This window comes from Pyxicephalus adspersus, chromosome 4 (genome assembly GCF_032062135.1).
Source record: "Pyxicephalus adspersus chromosome 4, UCB_Pads_2.0, whole genome shotgun sequence".
NCBI classification, from domain to species: Eukaryota; Metazoa; Chordata; class Amphibia; order Anura; family Pyxicephalidae; genus Pyxicephalus; species Pyxicephalus adspersus.
The window spans coordinates 31,660,992-31,675,628 of NC_092861.1; the positions used below are offsets into that span (position 1 = coordinate 31,660,992).

The 14,637-nt window shown below is 40.9% G+C and overlaps 1 protein-coding gene across 1 annotated transcript in view; it reads left to right on the top strand.

Moving 5' to 3' along the window:
• The first annotated feature begins 7,895 nt into the window (after window positions 1-7,895).
• Window positions 7,896-14,637, top strand: part of PER2 (period circadian regulator 2) — a 51,704-nt gene continuing 44,962 nt past the window's right edge. Inside the window, exons 1-2 of the mRNA XM_072410106.1 lie at window positions 7,896-7,911; window positions 8,372-8,541. Coding sequence (XP_072266207.1) covers window positions 7,896-7,911; window positions 8,372-8,541 — 186 coding nt within the window. The remainder of the gene's footprint in view (window positions 7,912-8,371; window positions 8,542-14,637) is intronic.

The window sequence follows — 14,637 nt, forward strand, 5'->3', positions numbered from 1 at the left end:
AATTGTAAATAATTTTTAGGAGGCAACACTAAAGTGCAAATTTGCATCAAGGATGGGGTCTAGTACTGTCCATGATATTTTTTTATTTGCAACAGTTAAATTATCAGGGAACGTCTTTATGGATTTAAGCATTTCTACACAGTACTGCTTGCACAAGAACTGGATAGATCCCTAAAAGCTTGTCCTGAAAATATAACTGTAAAACAAGTATCACAGACAGTGCCTAATTCTGTTCTTAAAGACACCACAAACATGGGAAAATTTGAATGTATTGAAAAGATGCACTGAATATGTTTTTTTTGCCCATACATACACTTTTTTGCAGATGCTCGCTACTAGTGATGGCAATGCTTCCACTATTATCCATGTTTAACATTACCAAACTGGAGATAATAGTTTTAATATCTTCAACAAAGCAGACTTGCTGAAAACTTTAACAATGTGTTGCAGAAGCTTACCATAGACATTGCTCCTAAACAAACTGAAGCTCATATTGTATGTAGATGGCCTTATACTCCCAACTCCTGTATTTACTTTCTGAATGTTGCCTTATGGATAATACAGTAATGGGCTGCCTTGTTTTATCCTCTTACTTATGTGACCAGAGTTTAGCTCTTTATAATGAAAGATCAACAGGTCCCTATGCAGAAGCTAAAGGCAAAGTCCAGTTTTGGCAGTAGCCAGTAGAATCACTGAAGAGTCTCATCGTGGATAGATGAGATCCAGTCCCATTGCAAACCTCACTACCCCCATCTCTAAAATATCACAAACCTGCCTGCGTAGTTCAGTAATCCTCAGACAGGATGATGAGCAGTGCTGGCAGCGTGGGATCTTCAGTATGAAGCGTAGAGTTGCTAAGGACTCCTAATAAATGTTCTCCTGTAGGCCCTCCCTCCTGCCCCCTACACTGATCTGTCTTCATTTCCTCAAAGTAATGTTCTATTCCAGATATAATTTTACCATCAGCTTCCTTTAATTAGATTACCCAGCCCAGTAAGAATGTGTAATTCACTAATTGTATCTGGCCTAGGATGGACTCTTCATCACAAGCCAGGATCATGCTCTCTCCTACATTCTTGTGGATGCAATTTATTAACTTTAATGTCATTGTCTCCAGTGTTTTAGTTTCCAAAGTAAACAAGAGACCATCACTAAGGACAATACTAGTAATGTGGGCATTTAATTTGGCAATTAAGAGGGTAAATTAGAACGGACATGGGTTCCTCTTACTAGCACGCAGGGTTTACTGCTAGAGAAGTTTGTTATTCATTGTGGGGTCCCTCCTTTTTTGATATATTTCATGCAAAGATCAATAATATGTCTTGTCACAGGAAGGTGCACCTTTTCTATGCTGTGCACTGCCCATTAGAGGAATACCTTAAACCTTTTGGGACAGATCAAAGCTGAATACTTGTTTATGTATTTCTAAAATGCTACAATTCCTGTAAAAATGTGCAGATTGGAAACAATTTTGATATCCTAATTTCTCACTTTAGTGTTCACCTTGTATAAAAGAAAAGCAGGAAAGGCCATTATCAGGTATTTTGTACACATGTAACCTGTGTGTATAAATACTTCCCTTGCTACTAGGCAATATGTTTAGTTGTGGTTGACTTCCTGATTCCAAAGATATGCTTATTTGCCCCATAAGGATAGAATCATAATCTAATAGGACTTGCCTCTTGCATGTGAATTCCAGCAATATATCACAAAACAAATAAACATTAAAAGATTGTATAGTTTATTTATGCCACAATAAAAACAAATTGAAAAGCTTGTTTTCCAAAAGAGCTTTAATTTCACAAAAGTTCCCAACATTATAACATATACATAAACTGCTGCCTTCCAAGAAGTAAAACCTTCTGTTATCATGTCATACATGTTCTTAGCACAATTGTATAATGTTACCCAAACATGACGAGGATAGAGACCTCTTTCCTCAACGCGTTTCACAGAACTCATCAGCTGCCTCAGGAGACAAGAAGACCCTGAATCCGCTAGGTCCATATATTGTTTGAAATATAAAATGCAAGGATTTACATAAATGTTGGAAATACAATAAAACAGTTGTAGAGATGTGACAACATTCCATGGAAAATAAATTGCAGATCCAGGATTTTCCATACAAAATAAAGTGATTCATTCCTGTAAATGAACTATAAAGGTGTAACTTTACAAACCACATATCCTGATATTCTGTGAACTGAGCTGACATTGCTTTTAAAATAAAATTCCCAGTGTACCCTCTGCCATCTGTGACACTCCCTGAGTTGGAGCTCCAGTAACCATCAATGACAGTGATTGTGCTGGACAGAAGACCCCAAATCTGCCAACATTTTCTATAATGTGAAAAAACACTTTGGGAGCTGTCCACAGTCTCAGTACTGAACTCTCTAAACTGCACAGTGCTCATCACTCTTAGCACTAAACCCTGTATATATTGCATGAAGCTCCTCACTGTTAGTGCTAAATCTTCACTGCTACATGATGCTCTTCACTTTTAGTGCCAAATTCTCTTTACACTGCTCCTTACTCTTAGAGCTAAAACTCTGCTGACACTTGTGGTTCATCCAATTCTTCACATGCTCTTTACAATGCATGGTGCTCTTCATTCTCAGTGGTAAACCCACTCTACACTGCATGGTGCATTTAGTACTAAATCCTCCCCGCACCATGGTCCTCCTCCATCTTTGTGGTAATTCCTGTCTACTAATGCATGTTGCTCCCTAATCTTTGTGCTAAGTAATACATTCCACTCCTGGGAAAAGTATGAGCTCTTTTTATTAATATTATTATTATTATTATTAACATTTAAGTATAGTAATATATTGAGTATGTGTGGTATGTAACTGCAAATAGCAAAAAAAGTATAAAAATAAAAAACATAACAGGATAGACAAGTGCTGCAAAAACTAACAGAATATTGGAAGACCAACAAAGATTTTGAAGTTATAATGAATCACAATTTATGGAGATGGTTGAGAAGGTTTTAGTGTAGTTGCTCTATATTGCTTAGTTTGAAGTATAGGGGTAGTTTAGGCGACTGAGGAAAGCGGAGAAAGAGGGTTCTAAGTTTAGGGAAAGGGAAACAAGAAGGAAGCAAATAAACAAAGAAAAAAGGACGGAAAAATGACAAAAGAAGGAGAGAATAAAGGGGAGTCATAGAAGAAGTTTTGGATATCTCTGTGTAGGCTTGGATGGTACTGTACCTTGCTTTGTCAAATGTTTATCTGTCAAACCTCACACTGGGTCATTAAAAAGGTATTTTTATTCAACAAGGCTTCCCAGGAATACTTTGTAAGGGGGCAATAAATCCCATTTTTATGAACCTTGCCAATATTGACAACTGGATTGGCAAACTAAGTTGCTTAGACATATTTTATTGTCATATTTTAGGAAATCCAATGATAGAACTAGAGACAAAAGATGCTACTATTGTTCTTTGACATTCTGTTTAAGGTGTAAAAAAAAAAGTTTTTAGGATATTTAGTGCTCAAAACACAAGTCCTACTTTATTTTATAACATTCAAAAAATGAGACTTCAATGACTAAATAAATACCAAATATGTCAAGCCGTAAAAGAGCATCAGCAAAATGTCAAAAACTAATAAACTTTGAAATTATACATAGGTGACACAGTAAAAGCCTCTACAGCTCATCAATTTAAAGTTACCCTTCATAATGGACCTAGAATTATTTCTCTAATACTTATTTCACATGGTGATGCCTCATATATGTTACCTGATCACTCGGGGCCAAAACCAACACAAATACTTTAGGATTGCTGTTGGACATCTGTAAAAATGATATACTTATCTTTTCTCTGGGATTTTTAAACAAATTCCCAGTCTTTTGTTAATGCAGATGACTTTTACATCCTGAATGCTGAGATTTAGGTGCAAGGATATAATGGATGCTTCGTTATTGTCATCACCTTCCAGAGAATTGAGTGGAGGAATGTATTGTGTCCATATCAACTGTCAACTCTGTATTCTTGTCTGATTGTCCATCTTTTATTATAGAACAAAGCAGCAGTGCCGATCCTCCTCCGCAATGTATTTATAAAAACAGAAAATACACGCCGAGTTGAAAGGTATTGCAGGTATTTTAATTTAGGGGTTTCTTTGATAACATTCACATTGGCAATGTGGCTGTGTTATTAACACATACACATGTATCAAAGTTTAAATAATTTTTTTTCTTAAATCTAATTGGAGTTTTTGACTGTACAGGTAGTCCCTGGGTAACATACGACATAGGAACTGTAAGTTTGTTCTTAAGTTGAATTTGTATGTAATTTGGAACAGGTACATTATTTTAATGCAATTAGAACAGATGTTTGTCTCAACATATTATTAGGCAGCTTGGTGTCAATTACTGTTTAAAACAGTGAGTTAATCACAAACAAAGCAAAAAAAAAAAAGATCTTTATGAAGTCTAGACATTCATTAACTTCTGGAGCAAGCTGTGCTTTGATATGCAAAAAGAAACAACTGCAGATTTTGTCTTGGTCATTAATGAGTTTCAAGAGGCTGCAGAAAGAGCTCACACCCCTAAAATCATCCACAACCTCAGCTGGGTTTAGCAAAAGATTTCTTCTGCAAGTCATGCATCCCCACTTCGAGTCTCCATCCTGCATTCAGGGAGCAGGGAAGCCCCGGTTCTATCTAGGAGGTGTCTGTATGTCGGATGTCCTTAACCCAGGGACTACCTGTATATAAAAGATAGTTCTCTTGCTGCATATCTGGTTGGCCATAGAAAGTTCAGTATTTTATATTTAAAGGTATAATTAAACTATTATTTCTTGCTTGTGTGGGTGGCAGTACACTGCCAGTCAGCATTTATTATTTTATTGAATATGATGATTTTATTCACCCAAACATTACCCTGTGTGTATATAATGACTCTTCTTTGCCTAATATTCCTGCCAATTAGATATCAATAAATACATCAATAAATGGTGCAAGTATTGTAATTCATGTCATTACGCACAGCATTCATCTGGTGACAGTTTAGTTACTTAAGGTTAGGTGGCAATTAAGTACGTGGAAAACTGGAGGACACTAAGATTTACCCAGCAATGTTGCCATGCCCTCAAACCAGTAAAATCACCATCACAGAACTAAACCTTTTAAATAAAAAAAAAATGTTTTTTGATTATAAATTCATATTATAGAATGTAATATAATATAAATATATAATTTAAATATATTATAATATAAATATATATTATAAAGGACCTGTCTGGTTGTAGTTTTTGATTTACTCTCACTGGCGCAGGCACTGCATCTTCACCTGGTCTTTGTCTGGGTGTCAGATCTTCATCCACCTTGATTTGCCATCATGGGCATGGGAGTTAATCCAGTCCCAGCAGCCCCAAAGGATGCCAGCATAACTGGCATATCTGTGTATTCTACACTGAGCTGTGCATGTCTGTTCTTTCAGAATCCTTTCAGCTTGCACTTTATATGTGCAGAACTATAGTTCCACTTAGTGCTTGACAATGGTGAGTCTGTACAAATCCTGATAGCAAAGATGTCAGGACTCACAGTTATTAAAAAAAAATCTTTAGCGGGGCGTGGCCGGATGATGGCGGACTAGGACGCGAGCCTGCACAGCTCCGTGTCCTACAAGGGGGATTGAGCCACACGTGTCAGCACACCAGTGCTTATCTGCATCGGCCATGGGGCCAAAACAGAAGGGGAGTCAGAAGGGGCGCTCCGGTGGCGAGACGCCCGTTTCCAGGGGCTTTTCAGGGCTCTTTGCGGCCTGGAATCGGGCCGCAGGCGAACAGGCCGCAAAGCCGCGGCCTCAATTTCAGGAGGGATCCGGGCCGCGTGAGGCTGCAGATAACTCACCAGCACCTCCCACAGCTACATCACCGGCAGTGGCCATCCGGGAGAACACAGACCGGACATCTCCAAGTGTGCAGGTACCTGGGTCTCCCTTGCTTTGCACACAAAGCCCTAGTACAGTTTTTGGCCATGAGGATCTTTCTAATCAGTCACTTAGCCCAGGGATGGAGGATACAGAGTGGGATTGGAAGGCCCACTTGAGAGCCCTACCAACAAGGGCTGACCTTAATCGTAGTATTGAGCGGCTGGAATCCAGTTGTAAAACTGAGTTCCACCGTATACAACAGACCTTACAGCAGGTGACTACTACCACCAATGTACTTCAGAACAAATGTACGGAACTTTCCTCTCAAGTGGCTTCCCAGACTGCCATTCTTGAACGCCAGGCGGCCCAAATTAACATGCTATACCTACTTCAAGATGACGCGGAAAACCGCAATCGGCGCAATAATATCCGCATTCGAGGGTTACCGGAAACGGTACCAAATTCTGAGTTATACTCTGCCGCCTATACTATATTTGCGAACCTACTAGCACTCCCACCTGATGTGGATGTTGAGATGGATAGGGTTCACAGGACCCTTGGACCCCGCGGGCGGGACCCCCCGCGGCCAAGGGACGTGATCTGCCGGGTTCATTTTTATAGAACTAAAGAGGACATTATGAAAAAAGCTAGAACCGCCACATCCATTGAATATGCTGGGGCCCAAGTACAACTATTGCCGGATGTATCCAAACATACCCTGGATCTCCGCAGAGCTGTTAAACCTCTTCTGAATGTGCTCCGTGATCGCAATATTCCATATCGCTGGGGATACCCATTTCACCTTATTGCTAGGCATGGCGGTAAAAAACACTTTTTCAGAGATCCCTCGGATTTACCCCAACTACAAAGAGCTCTTCAGCTACCTGATATCAGATTGCCGGACTGGCCAGCTGTTCCCTCAGCTCTTTTCATCGGGAACCCTTCTCCTTCAGACCAACTTCAGCATCCTCTACCCGACCCTTCTAGGCGACAACGGAATCTTGGTCATGATCCGGATTTGCCCTTGTCAGGTTCTTCTACCCACCCCTAAGCGGTTCTAAGGGTCTCGGATGACACCCGGTCATCGGCCTCGCAAATCAGTATACTCACCTGGTTTGGGCAACAAACGCTTTATTTTCTTCTTCTTCCTCCGGTAACTCTCCGGTGACTCAGGGACTTTCTGGCTCAGCGTATTCTACGAGACGGAAGGATCACTGGACACAGCACTGAACTGTTGAACTTACCTGGCAGTGGATTGGTTTGTAACGGGGTTTATAACGAGGGCGGGGGTATTTTGGTTAATGCTGAGACCCTTCCCTCCTTCCTTCCTCAGTTATCCTTCACAGGGCGCATCACCCGTGACCCGTGGTTAGATATGCATATTTCCTCATTAATACATAGCGTAGCACACTTATGTATGTGCTCATTTAGTCATGCCACTCCCTAGCCTTGTATGATACTACTCACAAGGATTATGGCCCCAATCCACTGTGACAATCCCTGGGCTCTGATATACTTCTACCGAATGCCCCTCACAGTCTAATCCGATTTGCCACCGGAGATATGTGCTCTACTAGTCTGAAGGGAATGTTTTCTGGGGGGGCGGTGGGTGGACGCCTGACGAGATCCTATACTATTGCATATGATGGTTAATTCTGGGTTATGTTCCTCAGTGTGTAATGGTTTAATGTTCAGTATTGGTTAACTCATGTGCATTGTTTTATGTTCTAACAAGTTTAGTATAACACTGGCTCCTTCCCCCGAGTGGGTACACCTACGAAACCCACAAATACTTGCGTTGTCCGCTTCTCCCCCCTGCTACGCTACCCACATAGGTAAACCGCCGGTATAGGCGGCGAATAAGGTTAAGCCTTATCTTAGTGACCCCCCCTTAGGCGACTGAGAGTTAGCTCCACTCAGCCGACTGTAACTCCCCACTGTCCCCTGTTGTTAGTCCTACTTAATTTCCCGATCCTGACTGGCCTAAACAGCTCACTCCAGTATCTGATAAGATCATGCCTCCTCAGCCCGGTATGACACAAAAGCTGATAATTCCGCACTCTCAATGTCAAAGGCCTCAATGGTCCCGTCAAACGATCCCAATTACGGTATAGCCAACATAAAGCTAGAGCCCATATGTTGATGCTCCAAGAAACCCATTTCCATTCTCAAAAGGTGCCCCTTTTGCGCAATCGATATTATCCCACGTGGATACATAGTACCAACCCGACAGGCAAAACTAAAGGGGTGTCAATAGCCTTTCACAAGTCACTTCCTATTCAAATACTGGGCACTTGCATAGACCCAGCAGGCAGATATATATTTGCTAAAATATCCTTATGGGATAAGAAATTTACCGTTGCATCCATTTATTCACCTAACCAACAGCCGACGGTAGCGGCGGCCCAGTATTTGTCTATGCTACATACTTATGCAGACGGTGCACTGATAATCGGAGGTGATTTTAATTTTCCCTTGGATCCCCGGTTAGACACATCTTCTGGTCATTCCTCCATATCTTACTCAAAACTGAACTCTTTCAAGGCCAAATTACACGACTTACAAATTCTAGACGTATGGCGCACTCTGCATCCGGATGTTAAGGACTACACGTTCTACTCTAACCCCCACCACACGTACTCACGTATCGACTATGTCATGGTGAGTCATAGGCTTTTGGATTGGCATCCGGAGGTGTCAATTGACAGTTGCCCATGGTCTGACCACGCTTCAGTAACTCTCGCCCTCCAGACCCCTTTCGTGGGCCCTCGAGAGTGGACCTGGAAATGCAATGACTCGCTGTTTAAAGACCCGGTATGCGAGGGCGCTATATTAGATACAATTAGATATTTTCTGAAAGACCATGAGTCGGATGATACCTCCCTTCCCTTTCAATGGGAAGCACTTAAGGCTGTCTTGCGTGGGGTGCTGATCCAACAGGGGGCGAGACTTAAAAAAATTAGATCTCAGGATATAGCTACTACAATCGACAAAATACAGAAGCTAGAAAGACTACACAAGAATAATTTGACTTCTGACGTGTTCTCTGAACTGACTTCTGCCAGGAGACATCTCTTACAACTGTTTGACCTAGCTCATCAAAAGTATAGAGACAAATACCAAAAATCCTATTACCAATGGGGGGAAAAATGTGGTAGACTATTAGCGAGAGGCCTTCACCCAAGACCAGCAGGTTCATATATCCCGCATATTCGGAACACAAAGGGTGGTATTACTGCTATCCCGCAAGACATCCTGCAATCATTTCAACAATACTACTCAGACTTATATAATATTCAAAACACGACGAACCCGACCATATCCCTTCGAGAGTATATAGCTTCTACAGCGTTACCAGAACTAGACCCAGAGGTATCTTCTAGCTTGGAATCAGCTTTCACGGAAGAGGAAGTGGCGTTGGTGATTAGTAACACTCCCGCCGGCAAAAGCCCCGGCCCAGATGGGTTTACCCCCAAATTCTACAAAACACACGCAGAAGCTCTTGTTCCATTTATGACAAGGGTTTTTTCGTCCATAGCTGACGACACATTGTTCCCCACACAGAGCCTAGAGGCACATATCACAGTCCTCCCTAAACCAGGCACAGACCACACGCTATGCTCAAATTATAGGCCAATCTCCCTAATTAATGTAGACGCAAAACTTTTCTCCAAATTGATAGCTAACCGATTAGCTTCATATTTACCCGATTTGATTCATGCCGACCAGGTTGGTTTTATCAGTGGGAGGGAGGCTAGAGATAATATGATTAAAACCCTGCTGGTTACCCATGCCGCCAAAATATCGCAAACTCCCATGTGTCTGTTATCAGTTGACGCGGAAAAGGCTTTTGATAGGGTTAATTGGGCTTTTATGTATCAAGCCCTGATTCAGATAGGCCTGGGGCCCCGTATGATAGCTAGAATAGCGGCACTCTATTCGGTCCCCAGGGCTCGAGTGAGGATCAATGGTAGCCTGTCAGATCCATTTCCTATTCTTAATGGCACTAGGCAGGGGTGCCCACTATCTCCACTATTGTACGCTATTGTGATGGAACATCTGGCGGTGGCGTTGCGGAACAATTCTAATGTTCAAGGGATTCGTGTTGGACAACACCATTACAAATTGTCCCTTTTCGCGGATGACCTACTCATGTATATCTCGTCACCCCAAAGGTCTATCCCGAATATTATAGAAGAGTTTGAAAACTTTGGGAAGGTGAGCAATTTTAAAGTAAATTTTACTAAATCTGAAGTGCTCAATATCTCACTCCAATCGGACCAGATACAATATATTAAAGACCACACCCCCTTTAGGCATTGTACGGATATGATCAAATATTTGGGAATATTTATATCAGCAGACCCTTCCAAAATGTTCCAATATAATTATGAACCGCTACTGGGTAAACTGAAGACTGACCTGGGAAGATATGCTGTATTGCCCCTCTCTTGGTTCGCGAGAATCAATACCCTAAAGATGGATGTCTTACCCAAAATATTATATATCTTCCAAACGGTCCCAATCTATCTGCATCCCGCTTTTCTAGGCAAAATACAACAATTGTGCAGAAATTTTATTTGGAAAACGAAACGTCCCAGGATAGCATTACGATATCTCACTAGACCTAAAGCACTAGGTGGGGTAGGGGTTCCTGACTTTAATCTTTACTACAAAGCCACCATATTATCACGAATAGTCGACTGGTTTCATAATGGAGACAGGAAAAGCTGGGTAACCCTGGAGAATTCTCTATCCCCCATTGACTTACGATCATTATTATGGGTGGACAGATCTATGTTGCGCTTACAACAGCCATTCTCAATAGTAACCTCAGACCTCTTGAAAGTATGGGACGGTCTCACTAGAACTGGCCAGGTATCCACTAAGTTAGGCCCTATGACTCCCCTATTTGACAACCCAGCATTCCCCCCGGCGCTGAATGTAGGTAGTTTTCTATCTTGGACGGCCCAAGACAACAGACAGATATACAGTGTATTGCAGAATGGGAGATTGCCTCCCTTCTCGTCTTTGAACTCCGTGATGCAGAGGAAACCATTCGCATGGATGTCATATAATCAATTGTCATCCTTTTTATCCACATTTCACAATACACAAGTTCTTTACAGAAACCGTACGGCATTTGAAACCTTACTGAACGACACACGCAGGCCGGACCACGTTATCTCCCAGTTGTACGGAGTGCTTGCCAAACTTTCGGCCAATAACGCCCCCACATATATAAAATATTGGGAAGTTGAATTGGGATCTCCCATATCCCCCGTGGAATGGGAAAAGGCCTTTATATTGACTCATCAAATGGCACTTCCATGTAAGGCTCAAGAGACCAACTATAAAATTTTATCCAGGTGGTATATATGCCCGACTGATATACACCGAATTTCCCCCTCTTCTTCTGATGAGTGTTGGAGATGCCATGCTCAACGGGGCACTATGCTACACATTTGGTGGGATTGTCCTGCAATTCGTAGACTCTGGGATCAGATTACTGACCTATATAATAAAGTGACTGATTCGGCTATAACAATGTCTCCCAAAATGTCCTTACTGTCTATTCTCCCGGGATCTATAAAAGCTAGTAAACGGGATGTACTCAGGCATTTTCTAACTGCAGCTAGAACATTAATACCTAGAAAATGGAAACAATCCACAGTGCCATCCATGAGGGAATGGCTTACAGAATTAGAACAGATCCAACGAATGGAGCTATTAGTTGCAGAAGATGAGAATAAGATGGAGCTATATAAATTGACGTGGTCCGTATGGGACTGGTTTAAGGAATCGCCCCAGTTCAAATTGCTGTGGCCTTGAACCTACAGAGAATCGCTGACACGGAAGAGTTAGCTTTAGTCTTACGGGCTTGTGGAATATTGGGCCAGTCAGGTTCCCCTCCACACACTCTCCCAAGTCCATACCCACTCCTGTTTTTTGGTTTTTCCCCCATGTTTTTAAGATGTACAAACAGAGGTCTATATGACATATCCAGGTTTATCCTGAAATGGCATACAAGACTCATGGCAAAGTTCTCATGGTTGAATGTTTTTATATATTTTATGTTCTTTATATGAAAAATAATGTTTGATACAGCATCTTTGGCTACGCATCCCCCCTCCCTGTTTTTTCTCCAGGTCTCTGTTGCTTTCCATTGGAGCTGCCCCCAATATACACTGGTCATGGAATGCGTACGAAAGGCGACATAAGTTTTGTACTATTTTCTTGTTTGTATGGAGGTATAACCCCTGCTATATTTACATTTTGTCCTTTTTCTTCGTATTTCCTTTTTTGTCATATCTATGTTTGTATTACTGAAAACTAATAAAATGATTGAAACAAAAAAAAAATCTTTACTGTGGTTTCCTACCATACCAACACTGTGTTTTGGGGGTACAGTGGTCCCCTTTTATCAAAACAACAGAATACCCTTAAGAAATGAGCAGCACTGAGTATTAAATACTAAACGAGGCACGTTTTATAGAAAAGATAAAAGATAAAACATGTTACACAATATGAATATTTAGTATAAATGAAACAGAAGGTAATGGAAATATGAACAGATTGTAATTATGAGTGTAATACAATAGCTGTTTCTCAAGTGTGTTCTCTCAAACAACAGCTTGCCTCTAAAAATTGATCCAATTTCATAATCTAGCCATACACAGGCAATCGAGGCTGCCCAGCTCTCTTCCCTCTCAGCTATAGACAGCCCAGTCTTAGGCAGATTTTACCTTTCCCTGTAAAGGGTGATATGAGTAAGTGTTGACATCCAATATGGTTTATGGGACAGCTGTAATGATCTGACACACAAGTCAAGTCCTTGAACAACATTTTGCAACCTAGCTGTCCAGCACTCAGGACTTTGGTAGTAGCAATACCAAGATGGGATATAGAAGCTCTAGACTAGGGATTCTTAACCAAGGTTCATTAGGAGGTTACTTGAACTGTGGCTGACTGGCTTTCCTATAATATGATCCCTGCATAGTTCTGGGGCAAAGACCACTTATAGCTAGCTTCATGACTCAATTAGGTTTTTAGTGGGTATGATTTCCACTGGCTACTAATATAGAACATTTCAAGTAAAATAAATTGGTTTCAGCAGGGGTTCCCCAAGACCTGAACATAATTTCACGGGTTCCCCTGGGGTAAAAAGGTTGTAAAAAGCCTGCTCAAGAACAGCCTTTTTCTGTAGATTTTGCATATATAGAGAGATGAGAGTAGAAATTCAACATGTGAAATTTTACTTTACCTTGGTGGATTCATTAGTTTCCAAATTTTCAAAAATCACAATACTGCTTAATGTACTTGCACGAAAATCCATGGACCTAATTTTTTAAGTTAGCTTGAGAGCCCCAAATATTTTATTGTCACCCAATATTGTTTGTGTTTGAGACACCTGTGAAACTTCGAGAACAGTTTCAGTTTGCATCAGAATTTTACTCATTAGCATCTCAATGTTTTGATCTTTATGTGTTTATATTAGTTTTTGTCCGTAGTCAATGAGCACTATACCTTTGACTTTTCACAATTTGGATTTGAAAATGTGTATAAATATGTACACCCCTAAAGCTTTGAGGACAATATTGTAACTCATAATGTCTTCAAATAAAAAGCTGAGAATGCCTTGAAGTATAATTCAATGTTTTCTCCTCACTAGACCTTTCTGGTGAGTAAGCATTCTGCTGATAGGACAGTTACCATGTAATAAAGTATTGTTTCTTTTTACTGTTGAAAACTCATTTTATTTGTTAGATCTTATACCACTATCGTCATTGCTGTAGCCAACCAGAAACCCAAGGCAGCTGCATGCTAGGTTAGTTAGATAAGTGGAGCAAATCCAAGAAAAGGTAAATATCAACATCATCCACAGGTGCTGCAACATTCTGGACTGAAATAGAAAGTTTATGTTGAATGGTGGCCCTGGGAGGGAGCCATTGCTGAATCACACATAGTATTGCTCTACATGTCTTCATGGAGGCTGGCACAAGAAGGAGAAAGTCACAGAGAGATAAAGATATGACATGACTGGAACTGGTGGCATTGGAGTGAAGAAAACACATGGACTCCAGATGTCGCTGGACTGTATGAATAGGTGAATGCATATTTTATATAAACCTTGTTTACACATAGTTTATACAGTTAGGTTCATAAATATTTGGACAGAGACAACTTTTTTCTAATTTTGGTTCTGTACATTACCACAATTAATTTTAAATGAAACAAACTCAGATGCAGTTGAACTGCAGACATTCAGCTTTAATTCAGTGGGTTACAAATAGATTGCATAAAAATGTGAGGAACTAAAGCCCTTTTTTAACACAATCACATCATTTCAAGGGCTTAAAAGTAAATGGACATTAGACTCAAAGGCTATTTCATGGGCTGGTGTGGGCAATTCCTTTGTTATGTCATTATCAATTAAGCAGATAAAAGACCTGGAGTTGATTTGAGGGGGGGGGGCTTGTATGTGGAAGATTTTTCTGTGAACAGACAACATGCGGTCAATGGATCTCTCCATGCAGGTGAAACAAGCCATCCTCAAGCCGAAAAAAACAGAAAAAAACCATCCGAGAAATTGCAACAATATTAGGAGTGACCAAATCTACAGTTTGGTACATCATGAGAAAGAAGCAAAGCACTGGTGAACTCAGGAACGCCAAAAGACCTGGACGTTCATGGAAAACAACAGTGGTGGATGATGGCAGAATCATTTCCATGGTGAAGAGAAACACCTTCACAACA